Source organism: Lynx canadensis, chromosome A3, assembly GCF_007474595.2.
Source record: "Lynx canadensis isolate LIC74 chromosome A3, mLynCan4.pri.v2, whole genome shotgun sequence".
Classification (NCBI taxonomy): Eukaryota; Metazoa; Chordata; class Mammalia; order Carnivora; family Felidae; genus Lynx; species Lynx canadensis.
This window is the reverse complement of record NC_044305.1, coordinates 48,973,667-48,991,598: the sequence shown is the minus strand read 5'-3', so window position 1 is coordinate 48,991,598 and position 17,932 is coordinate 48,973,667. Positions and strand designations below refer to the sequence as shown.

General features: G+C 48.5%; 1 protein-coding gene across 1 annotated transcript in view; it reads right to left on the bottom strand.

Moving 5' to 3' along the window:
- Positions 1 to 8,406: 8,406 nt before the first annotated feature.
- Positions 8,407 to 17,932, bottom strand: part of SYNDIG1 (synapse differentiation inducing 1) — a 106,684-nt gene continuing 97,158 nt past the window's right edge. The window contains exon 3 of the mRNA XM_032592745.1: positions 8,407 to 9,610. Within this exon, the coding sequence (XP_032448636.1) occupies positions 9,452 to 9,610 (159 nt within the window). The 3' untranslated portion in view covers positions 8,407 to 9,451. The remainder of the gene's footprint in view (positions 9,611 to 17,932) is intronic.

Genomic DNA, 17,932 nt, shown 5'->3' with positions numbered 1-17,932 from the left:
TCAGATGCTAGTGTGCCCTCTGTCTTCAGGATTCTGGGGGCCTGGCTCAGCCACACAGGGTCTTCAAGATCCCACACAGTTCCTGCCATGGAGGAAGTGGGGTCTAGGATACTGAATGTCCATCAAACATAGATTTGGTTGGGACCTACAAGCACAGATGCACAGATAGGCAAACATAGCTGGGGCTGAGGGCAGCGATGGAGGGGAGGGGCAGTGAGTTCCAAATGACTGTGGGTAGTGTATGTGATCGAGGGGCAGCAGTCTCAGGGATGGGAGACCTGCCAGCTTCGGTGGTATATGGGCTGCACTGTGTACCTGCCCCCGCCATGTCCATGTATTGTAACCCTAATCCCCAGTACCTCAGAATGTGACTATATGTGGAGATAAGGCCCTTAAAGAGGTAAATAAGTTAAAATGAGATCTTTAGGGTGGGCCCTAACCCAATATGACTGGTGTGCATATAAAAAGGGGAGATTAGGACACAGACGCATACAGAGGAGGACCATGTGGAGACACAGAGAGAAGACAGACATCTGCAAAACAAGGAGAGAGGCCACAGCTCCTTGCTGTTGGACTTTGCCCTGCAGATCTATGAGGAGTAAGTGTCTGTGATGCTTTGTCATTGTGGCCCTAGGAACACTAATTTAGGTGGTGACTCTTCCAGAAAATACATTTACTATCCCAGACACAGGATTTCAGCCTGGTGTGTATGTTCTCTGTGATGCCTTGTTCCTGCAGGATGTCCGGGTCTTCTGTGCATCCTTACCTCTGCTCCTGGCCTGGGCAGGGCCCCCAGGAGCCTTCTGGGGTTTGTTCTATAACTGACACACAAGTAGAGATCTGCTGGGGAAGAGACAGGTTCTTTCATCTGAACTCTGGCTTGTTGTGAACCTGCTGTCTAACAGGTAAGGTCCTGGTTCTCAGACCCTCAGTTTCCCCATCTGTGAAGTAGGAATGAGGAAACTGTGACCACCTTGAAGGGCTGGGATGAGATTTCAGAGGAAGGGGCACAAGGTGGCATCTACTATCCATTGAACATGTGCTGGCCTTGAGGACATGTCCTTCCTTCTTCCCTAGGGCCACCACCATCATTCCAGGGATGTAGGGACATGCCTTTGATTTTCCCAAGCTCAGAATAAAATATGACCCATTCTATGCAAGGAAGGGGAGGGGACTAGGGCAGTGGAGAGAGCAAGTTGGTCCTTGGGCTTCACATCTGACAGTTGATACTATTGGAAAACCAGAAAGGCCACACTGTGTTTGTCCTGAGCACCAGTGGCAAATAAACCCAATTAAACCATAAGGCATGTGTTGAGGTGGTTAAGACCATGAACCTTAGATTCAAGTAGAACTGAAGCATAATTCAGATTCTTGTTAGCTGTGTGACCTGGGACAAATTCTTCCCCTCTCTAAGCTTTGGTTTTCCTGCCAGATATGGGAGTAACAGTGGTATGTAGCACATAGCCCCTGGCATGGGCAGAAATTACATCCCTAGAGCTTGGTGACTGGAAGATGGCCCACCCTTCATAATGCTCTGATATCCTCAGTGTCACCATTACCTAATCCTTAGTCTTGGATTGATGTACTTCTCTTGACCAAAAGGGGAGGACCCAAACCAATTCTTCAGCCACCAGAGTATTATTTTGAAGCTGGCTTTTCTGGTCTGTAGGAAATGAGGCTTAAGCATTCAGCCAAGCCCAGCTCCAAGAGATGTGTTGAAGAGTCTGTCTGAAGAGAAGATGAAAATACTGTGGCCACTCACTGACCACATTTGGGAGGTGAGACCATCACCCAGTTTCAGTTAGACTTAGAGAATGTTGTCCATCTTGTCCTCAAGGCTGGGCAAGAGCAGGTGACAAATCTACCACCTGCACAAGTGTTTGTGACCATGTACCCTGGGCCAAGTTCTGCATTTGTGAACAATGTCAGTGCAAGTGTAAGAACTGAGTGAACTACCAGACAGAAGTCAGGATGGAAGTCGGGCCTTCATTGAGGTTGCTGCTCTGGGCCTGAGTAACACCCCCACTGCCACATGCTTTTGGACCCAGATGTTTTCCTGCTCAGACATCTACCCACCAGATCCTGTAACCCATCTCCTTGGGCACTGGTACCTATAGTCTTGGTTTCTACTCTTGCATTTTCTCCTGTGAGCCTGTGCACTTGCCCAGGTGTGATCGTTTTCTGTCTTTGTCACCCAAGGGCCCATCACAAACTTTGTACGCAGTAGGTGCTCAGCAAATGCTTGTGGAACTGCCCTGAGGTGAAACAGGTGTCGCAAGGCATTGAGCCTCTGGTTCTATTCCAAAGCCATGTCGAGGGACTCTGAATGGATGAATCCTGTGGATAACCAGATTAAAGCCTACAGCTCCCCATGGCCCCTGTTGAACCTCCATTTTCAAACTTGCTCTTCCCTTCTTTGCTGAGAAGAAACAGCACCCTTTCCATGACCAGCTCTAACTGTGTGGATCTAACTTCCCAGCAGTGAGCTGAAGAGAGGCGGCAGGTGGCTCCCTGACAGCATCTGGACCCGTGTGTCATGGAAATGACAGTGCACATGGCCTGGTGTGACTGCATCCTGATGGGGAGACCCGAGTCTCCTTTACCACAAACTGTCCATGATGACTTAAGTCCCCTCCACATGGAGCCCTGACTCCATCACTCATGAAGGGGCCCACAGCCTCTTGTGAACCAGAGGATTTCAGCAGCACTCAGAGATTGAGTGTACAGGAAAGCTTCCTTTACAAAGCCCTAAGTCCTGTGAGGTGGGAAGGGCATTATTACTGTCCTGTGACTATTTTACTAAGACTGAACAGGGCGATAGAGGCCGGTGGGGGTGTGGCTGGGCAGCTGCAGTGGGGCTGACTCTGGAGTCTCCTTCCAGAAAATAGGGGGTGCCTTCCTGTTCCTTTCCCCTGCCTTTTCCTTTCTCTCCTAGTGTGACTATGATAAGGGATTGCCAGTGACATGTGACTGTTCTGTGAGTGGTTCCAAGCTCACCTGGATGGTTGGTGCTCCACCTGGGTGGTGTCTAACTCAGACTTGATTTTCTAATGTTTATGCTGCAGGTGGTCAGGATGAATAATGGAGTGTAGGGTTCTTGGCCCTACTTATGTTTGGGACTGGTGGATTCTCTGTTGTGCAGGACTGTCCTGTGCTTTGTAAGATGTTGGCAGCATCCCTGGCCTCTACCCAATAGATGGGCAGTTGTGACAGACAAAAATGTCTTCAGACATTGATAATTGCCCACAGAGGGTGGGGAGAGGGGAACTGTCCCTGTTGTGTTCATTCATTTATTAGACTATCTCTGTGCTCATGGTGAGTGGTCCAGGGCTCTGGCTTCACTCTTCCCAGCCGATATGCCTCTGGCCTCACCCACTGCTGTCCCTACTTCCCTAAATGGTCTTCCTGAGTTCGGTTTCCTCATCATATAAGGCCTGGCACAGCACTGCTGTGAATATGAAGCTGGATCCATCTGCAACACTCACTTCAAATTTGAGGTTCATGTTATTTTGTAAAGACCTATTCTTTGAGAATCCACAAGGTGCCAGATGGAGAGTTGGTTTGGGTTGCTTGAACAACTGGATCAATTTAGGAATGATAATGAGGGGCATCATCTGGGGTCCTCCACACTTAACTCCATCAGGGACAAAAATGAAGGGTGAGGTATACTGAAGTGGTCTGATTTATGTTTCTAATCATGCACAGTCACTGGAAAGTGATCATCTCTTGCTTCTAATTACCCAAGGAACTCTTGAGAGAATAAATGAAAGACCCGCCTCAAGGTGCCCAATGGGGAGATTGTACAGCTCTTCATCAGTCCTCCCTAATCCAGCCTCTCAGCACTAGTTGACTTTAGCAGGCTCTTCCTACTTACCAGGGATACATCATGTACCACGCCAAGTAGAAAATGTATATTTAAAAAATGTGCTGGGACCATATCCAGGGAATGAAGACATGAGCTGATTTAGAAGAATGCTATTTCCCATCTTGTCCTATCTACAAATCTTGATTATCTTAATAAAGTTGTTTGAATCTAAATACAGATTATCTAGTGTAGAGTGACAACAGATGCAAATCACTGTTTTTCAGCTGAGTCATGAGCTGGATCAGGTGACATAGCCAAAGGCCCAAGAGAATGGAGAGCTGTATGTGGTGCAGCCCTGTGATGTCCTGAGTCTTCTCTCTCTTGTAGATGTAGAGAAATTTTATCTATATCTATCTATCATCTATCTGTCTATCATCTCTCTATCTATTATCTATCTGTCTATCTATCTATCTATATCAATCTATCATCATCATCTATCTATCCATCATCTATCTACCTACCTGCCAACCTACCTATATTTCAGATTGGCCCCAAATGACCTGATTTCATGAAACACCAGCCCCTGTCCCCAGGAGGCCATAAGGATGCAGTGGATGACCCCCTGGCACTTGACCAGCCCCTAGAAGAGTGTCTTGCATTCAATTAATTCTTGGTAGTCAGTCGGGCACATGGTTGAAGGCTGAATTAAGACAAGTGAACCTATCTCACTGGCCTGGGTAAACCGAGCTCATTGTGTGCTAGAAGAAAGGACATCTGGACAACAGAGGGAACTGATGGCAGTACTCAGCTAAAAGAACAGTCATCTTGATGCCTGTATCCTGGATCTACATAGCAGGGCCTGGTGAAGCAGCAGTAAGGAACATGGCCCAAAGGCCAGAGCAATCGCAACCCTGTTACTGAATTCAGTGCAGGCAGAAAAGCTGAGACCATGTGTCAGACCATGCCTTGCTCCTCTCAGCACTGTCTAGGTTTGGAAAGCCTGATGCTTCTCCCTGGAGGCACCCACATTCTTCTCTATCACCCCAGAGATGCCACCTCAGTCAGCCCACTGTCTTTTCTTCCTGGTGGGTTTGATTAAATCTTTTGAGCCCCTGAGGGTCTTTCCCTGCCCTGTGAATTACTTAAGACGTGTTCTCTACTACCGAGACCCGTGTGACATTTCACTCCCAGTGGTCACCATGTCCTGCTGTGTGGGCCCACTGAACTTACTCTTCTCATCTCCCTGGAGTCTGTTTAGAGGCTGCAGTGGGCCATGCCACACCTGTCATCCTTGCAGCACAGGGCAGCCGCTGGTCCACAGAAGCCTGCTGTGCCCTAAACATGGGGCTGCCAGCTCCTGCCCCTTCCTTCCTTGCCCATGTATGTGGAGCTCTGACCTCATTCTTAGGGGATCAGCAAGACAACAAATTCATTACTCGTTTTATATGTTTATCTGGAAGGGAGCCAGCAGTGTGCTGGCCCCAAGCATCTGCGGGCTTGGCGTCCACCACTGCTTTGCTAGGTTTAGTAGAATCTTTGGATTAGAACCTCTTGGGAGTGAGGTAATCACTTCTTGGGAAGCTCAGCTCATCCTGAAGAAGGGCTTTCAAGGGGTCATGGGGGACATCACAGCCACAGCCTCCTACCACTGGGTCTGTCTGAAGCTCCCAACTTCAAAAGTAGAACAGGTGGGAATGTGTCCTGCAGATAAGAGCTGGGACAGCTGCATTTTACAAGTGGGAAACCTCAGCTCAGGGTGTGAATTTTACACTTAATGGTTTATTGGGAAAATGGGTCAACAGATGTCAACAGATGTCAACCATGACAACAAATACAAGTGAACTTTCAGGTGCATAAAATTGTCCTCATAAGAGTTGGTGGTCAAGCCTGTCCACAAGGGGCCTCTAAGAGACCCAATAAAACCTCAAAGACAAGGCTTTGAAACTCAGGCCAGGGCCTCTGAAAAGCAGCTTTGGCCATGGCATCAGCTGACATAACCATTTGACATTCATATACTGGAGCAACAGAAATTCTTGGCAAATGGGCAGACTCTCCCATTGATGCATTTTAAACCCAGAGGCTTCTCTGGATGGGATTTCCTCTAGCATCTTGGGAGGTACAGAGTGACTGGCTAGGCCTGAAGAATGTCCTGTCTCAGCTTTTGGAGAGGTTGGTCCTGTTTCCAGTGGAGTCCTGTTCCTAGTTAGCTCTGTGGCTTGACTGTGGCATCTTGGGCAGCTGCTGAGGGCACAGTGATGGACAGGTGCAACCTCTCTCACCATGGTCTCCCCAGGAGCCACTGTAGCTAGACTACCTGGTGATGTGGAGAAACCAGGTGAGGACAAGATGGCTGGTCAACTTGGGGACATCTGGTGAAGTGGCAATCCTTGGTGAATAGGGGACATGGGCAGGGATGCCTAGTGAAGCAGAGGCAGAGAAGAGCTTGAGGGAGATGGAGATAGGTAGGCAGGGACATCTCTAAGGATGCAGGATGGAGATGTGTAGAGGATTAGGCCCTGCCCTAACCACCAGTGCCATAGAAGTCGCCTCAGGCCCCCAACCTTCCCCCAACTTGTTCCCATCACCTGCTGGTAAAGACACGTTGTGAAATACAAACCAAAATACCTTTTAAATTCCTAAGAGTCTTGCCCCCCAAAATGTGATCTAGGCATCGATGCAATTTTTCTTGCTTTGTAGACCCACAGCCAAGGCAGCATGGTTTATAAGAGGAAGCTGAACAGGCTTAGTATATGATGGTGGGGTTTCATCTTAATTTGCTGTTTCCCTGGTGCATGATTTTAGGAAAATTACTTACACACTCCAGGTCTCTGTCAACAAAATGCTTGTAATAAAGAGTTTTTACAGGAATGAAATGAGTTGCTGTGGACTGGGGAACTTTGCAGTCAGGGGAGAGGTAGCAGGTTTTACCTGTTGTCTGGGGGTTGTGGCACCAGACTGTGGTTCCCATCCTCACTCTACAGCTGCCACTTAATGTGGTGCTGGGGGAGTTACCTTCTCGGAACCTCAGTTCTGTCAGCTGCCCGCCGGGGTTCTTGGGACTACATGAGATGTTGTGGGTCCAGTGCCCAGGGCAGGGCCTACAGAGCATAGTGCCTCATCTGTGGCTGCACCAACTAGAAAAATTAAGGTCTAGAAAGGCATATGGGCCACAGACATGCCTAGAAGACTATTGTGTTGTGCAGCAGTCACTAACACAGCTACTGAAGATCACATTCAACCACTTCCTCTGATAGCAAGGCCAAGCCAGTCATAGGATGGGGCCACACTGGGTCTACTTGTCATATGAGCTTCAAGGCCACACATGCCTTATTAGTTGTCCTCTGAATGGTTTGGCCCTGACCCTAACACCCATAGGGCCATCTGCACCATATGCTCTTGTGCTGGTCCTTGGGAAAGTCTTGGCAGAGCTTGAGAAACCACAGAGAGGCCTGAATCCCTTTAACCTGAAGCTTTTCCATGTGGAAAGACAGGGGCTGAGAGAAGATGGGAAGGTGGTCTAGCAGGAGACAGAGCACCTGGGCACTAAGGGGCTGGCATATTGGTGGCAGTGGAGACAGTGGGGAGGACATAGGGAGTAGATTCTACTTCTTAACTAAATCCAAAGATATGGAACTTTGAGCACCTCTTGAACTTAAAATGGGCTAATTTAGGACAAGTAAAAAGATCATTTCACACAATGGCTCACGATGAATAAACCCTGAGGTACTGGGCAGAAAAAATGGAAGGGCATGAACAAGTTGTAGGATGGGTTATCCAGGACACTGAGAGTGACCACAGCCACCCCATGTCCAGCACACCAACCCGGGCCAGGCATTGGACTCTGTGCCCGTGCATTCCCCAGAAGTCCTCAGAAGTGGGCCTTAACTGTCATCTCTTAGAGATGAGGTTCAGAGACATGCACCCATATGGATCACACAGCTGGTTTGATCCCAATCCATGCACTCTATCACCAGGTTATTCTGACTCTTACAGGGATGTTTGGGCTTCTTTCATATATTCTTCTTCAGGTTAGGGTCTTAGAATATGTTTTTGGAGCATCCGCTAAGGACAAATTCTAGATGGATCTTGGATTTGATCCAGGAAGGCAGTGCTACAAATTTTCAGAATATTAAGCATTTAAGTTCAAGGGGGAGAGGGGCAGGTGAAGGAGATCAAACCCAAGTCCTTATTCCAGGACAGTGGTTCCTAACTTGTGCTGGACACTGGCATTACCAGGCTGTGGCCCTGCTCAATGACATCAGAATTTCTGGGGCTGGGACCCAGGCAGCAGGTATTTTGTAAGTGCTGTGTAAGGAACTACTGTCCTAGAGAGATGGCCCCTGTGTCCCCTAATATTATTATTAGGATGATAATATTAATGGTATTCAAAGTAAAAGTGTAAGCAGCCAGGGCTATTGTGACCCTTATCTTAGGAGACACTCCCACTTTTCCACCAGCTAAGTCTTTGGTCACTCTGTGGTTATTTAAAACAAGTGAAAAGTAGAAATGAAACCCAAGAATTGATATTCATCAGAAAAAAAAAGTCATAAGCAAAAAAGCTAAAAGATAATTTTTGTTAAATAATGAACACTCGTAAAACAGCAGTGAAATGGTATTAAAATGTCTGATTACTTATTTCTCAGCATTCATCGGATAACTTAAGCAGCATGAAGCAGTAGTTGCACTTAAAAAAATGACAAGAAAATAGCTATTCATTTAGTCGACAGGGAAGGTTCATTTCCTTTTAAAGATCACTGGTGTCACTGCTCATCACCAGGGTGAGTGTCAACACAGGTATCTTTATGCTGAGATGGTATCCACAGCTCCTTTGCCTACAGTTCCTGGAGCAAACTTCAGGGTCTTTCTGGGAGGGGTCTCGGGAGGGACTGTGGCCTGCCCCCCACCCTAGATCAACGAGGCCCCAAGACTGCATATTGCTGCGTGGTGGCTGCTGAATTTAGACATATCCAAAGGAGGCCCAATGTTCCTAGGCTGGGGGCAGCATGGAGGGAGTGTCCACTGGGCCTGGAGACAGACCCCATGTGATTCTGGACTTGCATTTTTAGGGCTGGACCCATCTGAAGACCAGTGGCAGCTGGGAGGACTGCCAGCAGTTCTGTCTCTCTTCCTGCCAGCCCCATTTTCTTCCTGCAGGGAAGGATCGTGGACAGGGAAAATGATGGAGGAGTGAAGCAGGGCCACAGACAGAAGTGACGAGTCCTCTGCCCTCTGCCTATTGCACCATATTCCATAAAAAATAAACACATTTGAATTGTTTGTGTATTGCTAATGCTATGGCATTCCAGGCACTGGCAGGCTGCAGAGAGAGCTGCACTGTCATGAATCCACCAGAATCCATCCAGAGACGGCCTTGAGGGTCAGGATCTTTGGAGCTTCCCTTTGGAAGGGTCAGCAGTGCCCATGTGCCTCGTGCTCTACACAGTGCTGTGAAAATGAAATTAAAGGGTAAAAACAAAAGAAACCCATGGGTAGAAAATCCCAGGGCTTTATGGAGTCGTTTGGCAATAATTTATAGTGTACAGCATCACACAGGTGTGTCTGTGTGTCCTCCCCTTGCCAGCCCTGCCTTCTGTGCATCTGCACACAACTGGCCCCAGGTTCTTCTCCTATGTGCCTGGAGGAAGCTCATAGGTGGTTGTTCTTGGAGAGGTAGGCGATGAGGGCCACAGCCACGCCCACGTAGATACCAGTTCCAATCGTGATGGATAGCACAGCCAGGAACAGGGCCCGCCGAGAGCTAGTGCTGGCCTGGTGGAAGTCGCCCTTGGCCACGGCTTTGTTCGTCTGTTGGAGAGAAAAGAGAGAGGAAAAAAGGAAGTCAAGATGAGCAAGTCAGAGCAAATGAAGTGACTGTAGTGTTCACCTCTGGTGCCTTTCCAACTTTGAACTTAGCTGACAACAGACAGGGAGGACTTGCCAAGGGGTAACTGGGTGTACTCCCAGGTGTGATGCAGCTGTTCTATAACTGGCAAAGAAGAAATAGGGATGTATTGCTCCCCCAGACTGCAAGGCAGTTAAAGCTTAAAAAAAGAAAAGTGTCCCCAGGAATACCCATGGCTGGCAGTACTCCACCACCAATGTGGGGTCCAGCGTCTTGGGAACCAGGATGTGAGGGATAGAGTAGATATTACAGCCTCAGCACCCTTTTTTCTACCCATAGATGATAGTTTATTTTATTTGGAAAACATTGAATTTCCTTTTTTTAAATTTTTATTTATTTATTTTTTTGAGAGAGTGAGCAAGCCAGGGAGGTACAGAGAAAGGGAGAGAGAAATCCCAAGCAGGCTTCACTGTTTCAGCATAGACCCCGATGTGGGGCTTGAACTCATGAATTTTGAGATCATGACGTGAGCCAAAACCAGGAGTCAGATGCTTAATTGACTGAGTCCCCAGGCACCCCGAATAACACTAGAATATGTTCACACTTACCTGATTTAACTTTAAAACATAGTAGGGGTGTGAGGAAGGAAATTATAGTTCTCATTTCCCAGAGAGGATACTATGGCATAAGACTGTTAAAGCAATTTCAGGATACTTAACACTTTAGTCTTCAGCTGGTGGCCATGGAACCCAGCATTCCTGACCATTGACCTTCTTCACCATAGCTGCAGTTGGTAAAATTCAACCATCAATAAAATTATGATGTAAGACCAATACCCACATTTCTGGTCACTCAGTTGCCTAATGAGGTGTTGCTTTGATAAACTTCATGTTTCTTGGGATCACAAGATGGATAGGAATGTGGAGGCTTGGGATGTTGTATCTGGTTGGGTATTTTGCAGCAGACCCTATATACTCATCCCCAACCCCTTCCTTTGCTGTCCCTCTCCACAAGTGAGACTAGAAATGTTACACAAGAGCATGGGGACTGTCATGAGTTTCAGCTGTAACCATCCTAAAAGGACCACTTGAGGAAAATGATGAATTTGGCTGATGGGGGTAGAAGCTACCAGGACCCCCTAACCCCTGGGAGGGTCAAGTGATGCTGACGAGGGTTAACCCCAAGATGGCTGGGGATTCTTTGTGGTCGGGGAAAGGCAGAGCCCACTGTTCAGGTCAATGTCCTAACTCACTCTCTGGCCCATCTCCAGAAAACCAGATCTTCCCTGGGTCCTATCTCCATGTGTCATCAGTGGTATTTCTGCATTGTGTAGGCCGGTATGGGTGTGGTATGTTGTTTACTCAAACTAAGGTATGCCAAAACCTTTGCAACAGACCACAAAGGGTTAGACTCAAAAGTAACTCATGAGATGAAGTTCCACCCTGCACAGTCCTGACCCTGACTGATGAAATGTGGAGCTCTGTGTCTGGTTGAGAAGGGACTCTGGTCTGCTTGGGATCTCTCTTTTTCCTACCTGTTGGATCCTGGAGGTCAGTTTTTGCCTTCCTCTCCTGATTTTCTTTCTTGGAAGGGAGCTTGGGAGCTCACTGCTGACAATTCTTGATGAAGCAGAACTAAGGGAATGCTGAATGAGAAGCCTCCTAGGACAATGCTAATTAATTAATTAAGCCTCAATTAGCTGTGTTTCATTTTCTCTAGCAGCACTCCCAAACACCCCAGTGTCTCATAACATGATTCCCTAGAAATGCCCATCCTTAGCCAGGCGGCCACATTCCATCAGAATGGGGCTTTGCTACTATCTCTCATTACCACTACCCTTAAGGCAATCTGCCCTGGGACTTGCTACAGGAGAGGACAGACAGGAAGGCAGGGCACACTGGGCACTCCCTCCCCCTGAAAACAGGCCCTGCTGGGAGTGCCTGTGTCCCAACTGACCCATCTCATCAAGGCTCACATGTTTCAGTAACTATGTTTAGTAGTTGCCTTCCTGGCTCAGTTTTAAGCTCCAGAGACAGGTCCACGCCTGCCTTGTCCACACCGTCTGCCTGAAGCCTGGGTGGATGGTAGGAACTCACTGAACATTCCATGAATGACCGAGTGGGCTGTACAAGATCAGCTCCCTTCAAATGCTTCCAGGTGGTACTGGCACCATGTGCACCCTCCTGGGTTCTCTGGTGGTCTGTGTGAGGAAAGTAGTGGCACTGGGCAGCCTTGACCTAAGCTCTGGCCCAACTCTGCAGACATCCCCTCTGGCAGGTTCTGAGCCCATGGTGCGAGTGCTCTAGTCCCCAGGAGCCCAGAAGTGTCAGCTGGGGAATCAAGCTCCATGGTTTACTCTCACAGTGCAAGCTGGGAACACCCTCTACGTTTTGTTTGGTTATAGAGCAACTGTTCCAACAGGAAGTGTGTTGTGTTGGAGATGCTATCTGCTGAGATGTATCAGAAACAGCAAACAGATTGGCAAGCAGGCTGCTTTTCAGCAATGCCACTCAGCATCTGCATTTTGCAGAAGCTCCTGTGAGGTAGCGATGCGTTTACACTCCACAGACTGGGCATCCTGGTCTAACAAAGGTGGTCCCTGACACACATCCTTTGTTTCAGAAAATGGATCCTGTGGCTACAAATCAGCTTGTATCTCCTTTGAGGTGCAACCTTGAAGAAATATTTCCATACTGAAAACTTCTGGGCTAAGTCTCCAGGCTTTTCTTGCTATGCAGGAGTGCAGGGGTCTGGTCCTGGATCCAGGGGTCTGTGAAGCCCTGATGCTGAAAGCAGGACTGTGTGCATGTGTATTTTTATGAGCTGAGGGTCAGCCAGGCCTACTGGATTCCCCCAGCAGCCACGTTTCCAGCTGCTCTGACTGCTACATTGGGGTGGGTGGGGAAGGAAAGGAGATACCAAGGAACAGAGCCAACCTGGCATCTCCTGGTAAGGACAGGAGGACATTGCAGATGCTTGCTTCTTGGCTGGAATAAGCAGATGTTGTTTGTTTGCCCTAACTGGGGATCTAGACTTGTCTACACCCCAGTGTGCACATGCAGCCCATGGTTTGTAAGTGAGTGTGCTGCAGGCATGCTGAGAGGCCTTACCTGGAACGGCATGTGGGTCTCATCAGCACAGACTGCACCATGTCAGATGGCTCTGCAGCAGGACTTCTCAAACTTGGGGTACATTCCAATTGCCAGGAAGCTTTGAAAACTCCTGATGCCCAGGCCACACCCTGGGCCAGGGAAGTCAGAGGCTCTGGGTTGGGACCTGGCTTCTGTGCCTTTCATGCTTCCAGGTGATTCCAGTGTGCAGGCAAGGTCGAGACCAGGGTGGCCAACTGTCCCAGTTTGCTCAGTACTGAGGGGATTCCCAGGACTTGGGACACTCGGTGCTGCAATAGGGACAGTTCAGGCAAACTGGGATGAGACTCACTGCTTTGCAAGAAGGCAGCCCTGGTCTGGCGTGGAGAGCATCCTGATGACCCACATTTTCCCAACAGAATCACCTTTCCATGTTGGCAATAGAAGGAATGAAACTGGGAGAGTTGGAGCTCAGGGGGTGAACTCAGTCTCCTGGGTGTCCCCACCTGAGGTCGTGGCAGCTGTGTGCCCTGATGGCCTGTCCATTCACCATGCAAGGCACTTCTTTGATTCCTGCATGTGGGCATTTGCAGAAAGGGAAGCCACTCACACCCTCAGCTCTCACACTTTTGTTTTTAGCTTGTGGGGTGTTATTTCTAAACCTCATTCCCTCTGGTTTATGGCCCTAAGGAATATTGGCTGGCATTTTACCTCCTAATAGCCTCCTTTCTAATGGCAACATGGGATTGACCTCTGTTTTTGTGGGGCTAACATACCCTGCAGGTGGGAGCCCCATCCTTGATCCTAGTCTGTCTTCCTGGAAAATGCCTTCTGCTGTGGAAGGTGATGTGTGCCAAAGGAAATGGACAGCTTAAACTCCCTCTCGCACTTTGTTCTTAGGCATTCAAATAACTTACTTGAGTCGTCTTGTGCTTGTCGGGGGCCCCTTCCTCCTGACTTGCCTACACCTTTCCCACTTTCTCTAGCTGCCGGCTACAGACCTTTCCACAGGTGGACCCACTCACATTGTCTCCAGCAGTGCCTGCTATAGTCCCCGCGCCCTGCAGCACAGCATGCATGGCCTTCTTGACCCTGAACCCCAATACTGCCCAGCCTCATCTTCTCCCACAGTGGGGTGACCTGCCACCAAGGCCCTCCCACTGTGGGGTCAAGGATACTGCCAGCCCCTGGGAGTGTGCGTGTGACTTTACTTAAAATCATGTACTCCACCTACTTTAAAAGGGGAAGAGGGAATCTGAGAGTTGGTGTTCCCATCTGTGCAGTGGACCAATGGGCATGACGCTTGGTCAGTGGAAGCTCTGACACTGGCTCCTGCCCTTCACTCTCCAGACCCACGCTCTTCCCACATTTACCTGCCTGTGGCTGGGAGGCTGCCCTGGTTCCTTCTCCCTAAGGGCCTCTCAGGGAGATTAGAAGAGGGGGACAGGGCTCACCACCTGTGAGGGCTGCAGAACCGATGACTCCTGCAGGTTCAAACCCTCCATCCTATTCTCTCCAGGCCTCCTCATTGTGGCTTCTCTGACATGCCCACTCCAGTCACATCCCTGTCCCTTGTGGTCCCCACGCCAGCCATCTTTGTAAATCAGCCCTCTGCAAATGATCTAATTGGGGTGAGTCATCTATTTCTTGACTGACCAGCTACAGCTAAGACAGCAATAAAATATTTGCATCAGCTGTGACGTGGCTGTGGGCCTGGGGCAGGCTCCCTGAGGACCTGACCTGCAGGCTTTTTGTTGCCTGTGAGAGGCCAGCAGGCTTCCAGGCACCCATCCCGGGCAGCCTTCTCTCTCCTGATGGCTGTGTTTATCATCCATTGCTGAGGAACACATCATCCCCAGCTTTGGCTTCAAACAAGAATAAGCCCTTCCATGTCTACCACTTTCTGAGGGTCAGGAGTTTGAGAACTGCTCAGTGAGGTGGCTCTGTCCTGACCTAAGTGGGGCTTGGGCTGCATCTCCTCTTTCCTCAACATCCTTACTGAGTTATGGGCTGAGGCAGGCCACAGGGCTGGGGAAAGGCAGGTCTCACGGGCTCAGTGTCCCCTTACTTTAAGTTTCTGGCTCCTTCCTCGAGCCTTGTTCACCTCCAGTCTGCCCGGACTCTCCTCCTAGACAGATGGCCTGTCTTTGGGCATCTCAGGATCTGCTCCTGGGGACACTTTCATGAAAGTAGCTATGGCTCAGATTGGCTCCTGCTTGCATAGGTGAATGTGAACTCCCATGAAGCCAAGGGATGCACTCATGGTGTCACAGTCAGGAGCTCCTCCAGTCAGATCAGAATCAAATCTGTGCCAACTCTTGGGGCAGTGACAATTCTGGCTCCTGGGACTAGGCTGAGAGGCAGTCCTCCCATGGAGCTCATATTCACAGGGCGGTTGCCTACAGGCAGCTTTCCCTCAGCATCACCTCTGTCACCCCTGAAGGCAGAACTGGGAGGGCCACCAACTGGACAGAAAGAAGCATGACACTGTAAGCCAGGCCCTCTGGCCCAATCTATAAGCAGCTGTTCCCATTTGTACCCATGAACAGGACAGGAAATCCACCTGCTCCTGATTTGGGGTGGGAAACTTCTCCCTTGGGGCTGGGTTTTCCTTCCCTGCCCTTCCTCCAACAGGTCATGAGTGAATTTTTTACTTTCTTTTGGGGGCCTTTTGCTTAGAAGACAGAAAGTACAGGTGGCTAGCAAGTTCTTTACCATCACCTAGCTGTACCTTCTGTGGGACCCAGACTTGCACCCTCTGCAAGGTGGATAAAGTCATAAGGGAGTGGGGAGCCTTAAAACACTGGGGCATAAAGAATCTCCAATCAGAAAGCAAGAAGCCTCAGACTCCACAGGGCACCTTGGGGGCCTGGCTCAGCCACAGGCCTGACTGGGGAAATGTCCCCCTCCCCCCTACACCTTGGAGGCGCTGAGTTCTTCAACAGCCTGCTGGAACATTTCACACTGAAACACTAAATGGGCACTCTGGTTCTTTGGTTACACAACTACCCTCATTTATCTGGTTGTGAAGATACATAGAAAACCTGACTTTTAAACTGAAGAGCAAAAGGAAAACAGTGCTAAAATTCCTGAAAACCACTGGCTTCTTCTCCTTTCTCTTGAGTGAAGGGATTTAAACTGAGGAATTAAAAATCATATAAACAAAGAATGCACAACCAGGACAAACACACTGTGGCTAAGTGTGAGGTCGGTCAGCTGTGCCACTGGGGTCACACCTCCTGAGGTGAGGCCAGGCACCAAATCAGACCACCACGTCAGGGGCACACGTCATCTATCACAAGGCAGGAAGCTTCTTATACTCATTTAACAATTTAAATTTGCTCAGGTTTTCATGATGAGACAGTCCATCTTGCAGAGAATTAGTTAAATTTACATTCCTTGGGTGGCACTTTTTAATACTTTTGCTTATTTATCCACAGAAACGTCTCTCTGTTGGTGGTGACAGAACTTTCCTAGTCGTAACTTTTAGCGGTTTCATCTGCAGGGACTGGCTTCTTCACATAGTCTCTGACTAGATTCTAGGCCCTGCTTTCCTCTGATGCTTCCTGTGTGTCCAGGTCTTGCCACAGCTGGAGATCAGCCAGGCTGTCCAATTCTTACCCACTTTCCAATGTGGCTCCCCTTCTTGTTGCCCACCCAGGTCCTGGGTTTACCTGAGATTTATAAGCCCTTGACCATATTTGTTTGATGTTACCTACCTTTCTTCTTCTGCTCACTCACAATAGCTAGAAGTTCTGTTTGAGGCTCAATATCATAAGAGACATGGTGCTGGATAGCCGCTGAACATTTCCCAATTTTCAAAACAGGAGAGGAGAACCAAATCAGATGTCTGAAGCCCTGTGTCCCCACAGAGAGGACAAAAGGGTTGGGTGTTTGGAGGCAGGGAAGGGAATTTTAAGGAATCTTAAAGCATGCTGTGAGACCCAGGCCCACTCCATTAGGAGGGCAGGTGTTTGCCTTTCACTGTAGGCCCAGGATGAGCAGGTTAAATGGGCACTGGGGTTCTCATGTATGTTCCTTGCACTGAGGGAACATGACCAATTCCCATCTGGAGAATATAAAAGGGAGATGTGGGCTTGCCAGTGGCTTCAGGGTCAAGGCTGAAAGAAGTGCTGCTCTGTGGGGACAGGACAGGCCCTCCCACCAAGAACTAGACATGGTGGGCTGCCACTGGGACTGTCTTAGATCATGCCAAACAGAGGCCAACTGAGGGGCAAGCAGACCTCCACAGAAAATGCTGACAAAGATGCATGGCTTGTCTCATGCAAACTGTAGTTGAGGATGCAGAATGCATGTGGGATCTGCAAAGAACCCACAAGAATGCTTAGATGAGAAAAAAGCTGTATACATCCTCCAGGCCCAGAAATCATGAGGCCTCACATGACAGCCTGAGTTAGGTAAGACTGCTCTACCCTCTATCTGGCCATGTCTACCATGTGAAAGGGGAAGACACCATGGCTGGCAAGCAGGGAGGAGGGGAGTGGGGGAGATACTGCTCCCCTCCTTCCCAGGTGTGCAGCCATGCCCCAGCCAAGCACATCTTGAAAGAACTGTGCTGTACACCCCCCCCCACCAGGCTCAAGTGGGAAAGGGACACGGTACCAATTATTAGTGAGAATGTGGAAAAAACAAATTCTCACACAGCCCTGGTAGGAGTGTAAATTCTTATCACTACTTGAGGAAACTATCAGTCTTCTCACAGCTGAACATATGAGCACATTATACAACAACAAACCTACTGTTAGTAAATACTTAAATATTACTTATATGTTCACCAAAGAACATCTACAAGAATGTTTGTAACAATGACCATCATAATAGCTCCAAACAGGAAGCCAGACAAATGTCCAACAGCAGTAAAAAGGATAAACAATAATGATACCCAGTAATGGTAAGGAAATAAATCTCAGAAACATAATGTGGAACAGAAGAAGCTGGACACAGGATTCTATTTACATAAGTAAAAAACAGGCTAAAGTAGTCTATGCTGTTGGCATAGAAGTAGGTTAGTGGATATCTTTGGAGAGGGTCAGTAACTAGAAGAAAGCATAGTTTAAAAAATCTACTCTTGCACCCAAGATAATTTTAGAAGAGATTCTACCAAAAATTAAATGACCATATGAGAACTATTCATAAAGAATAGAGAAACTCATTTTATGAAACTAGTAAAACCTT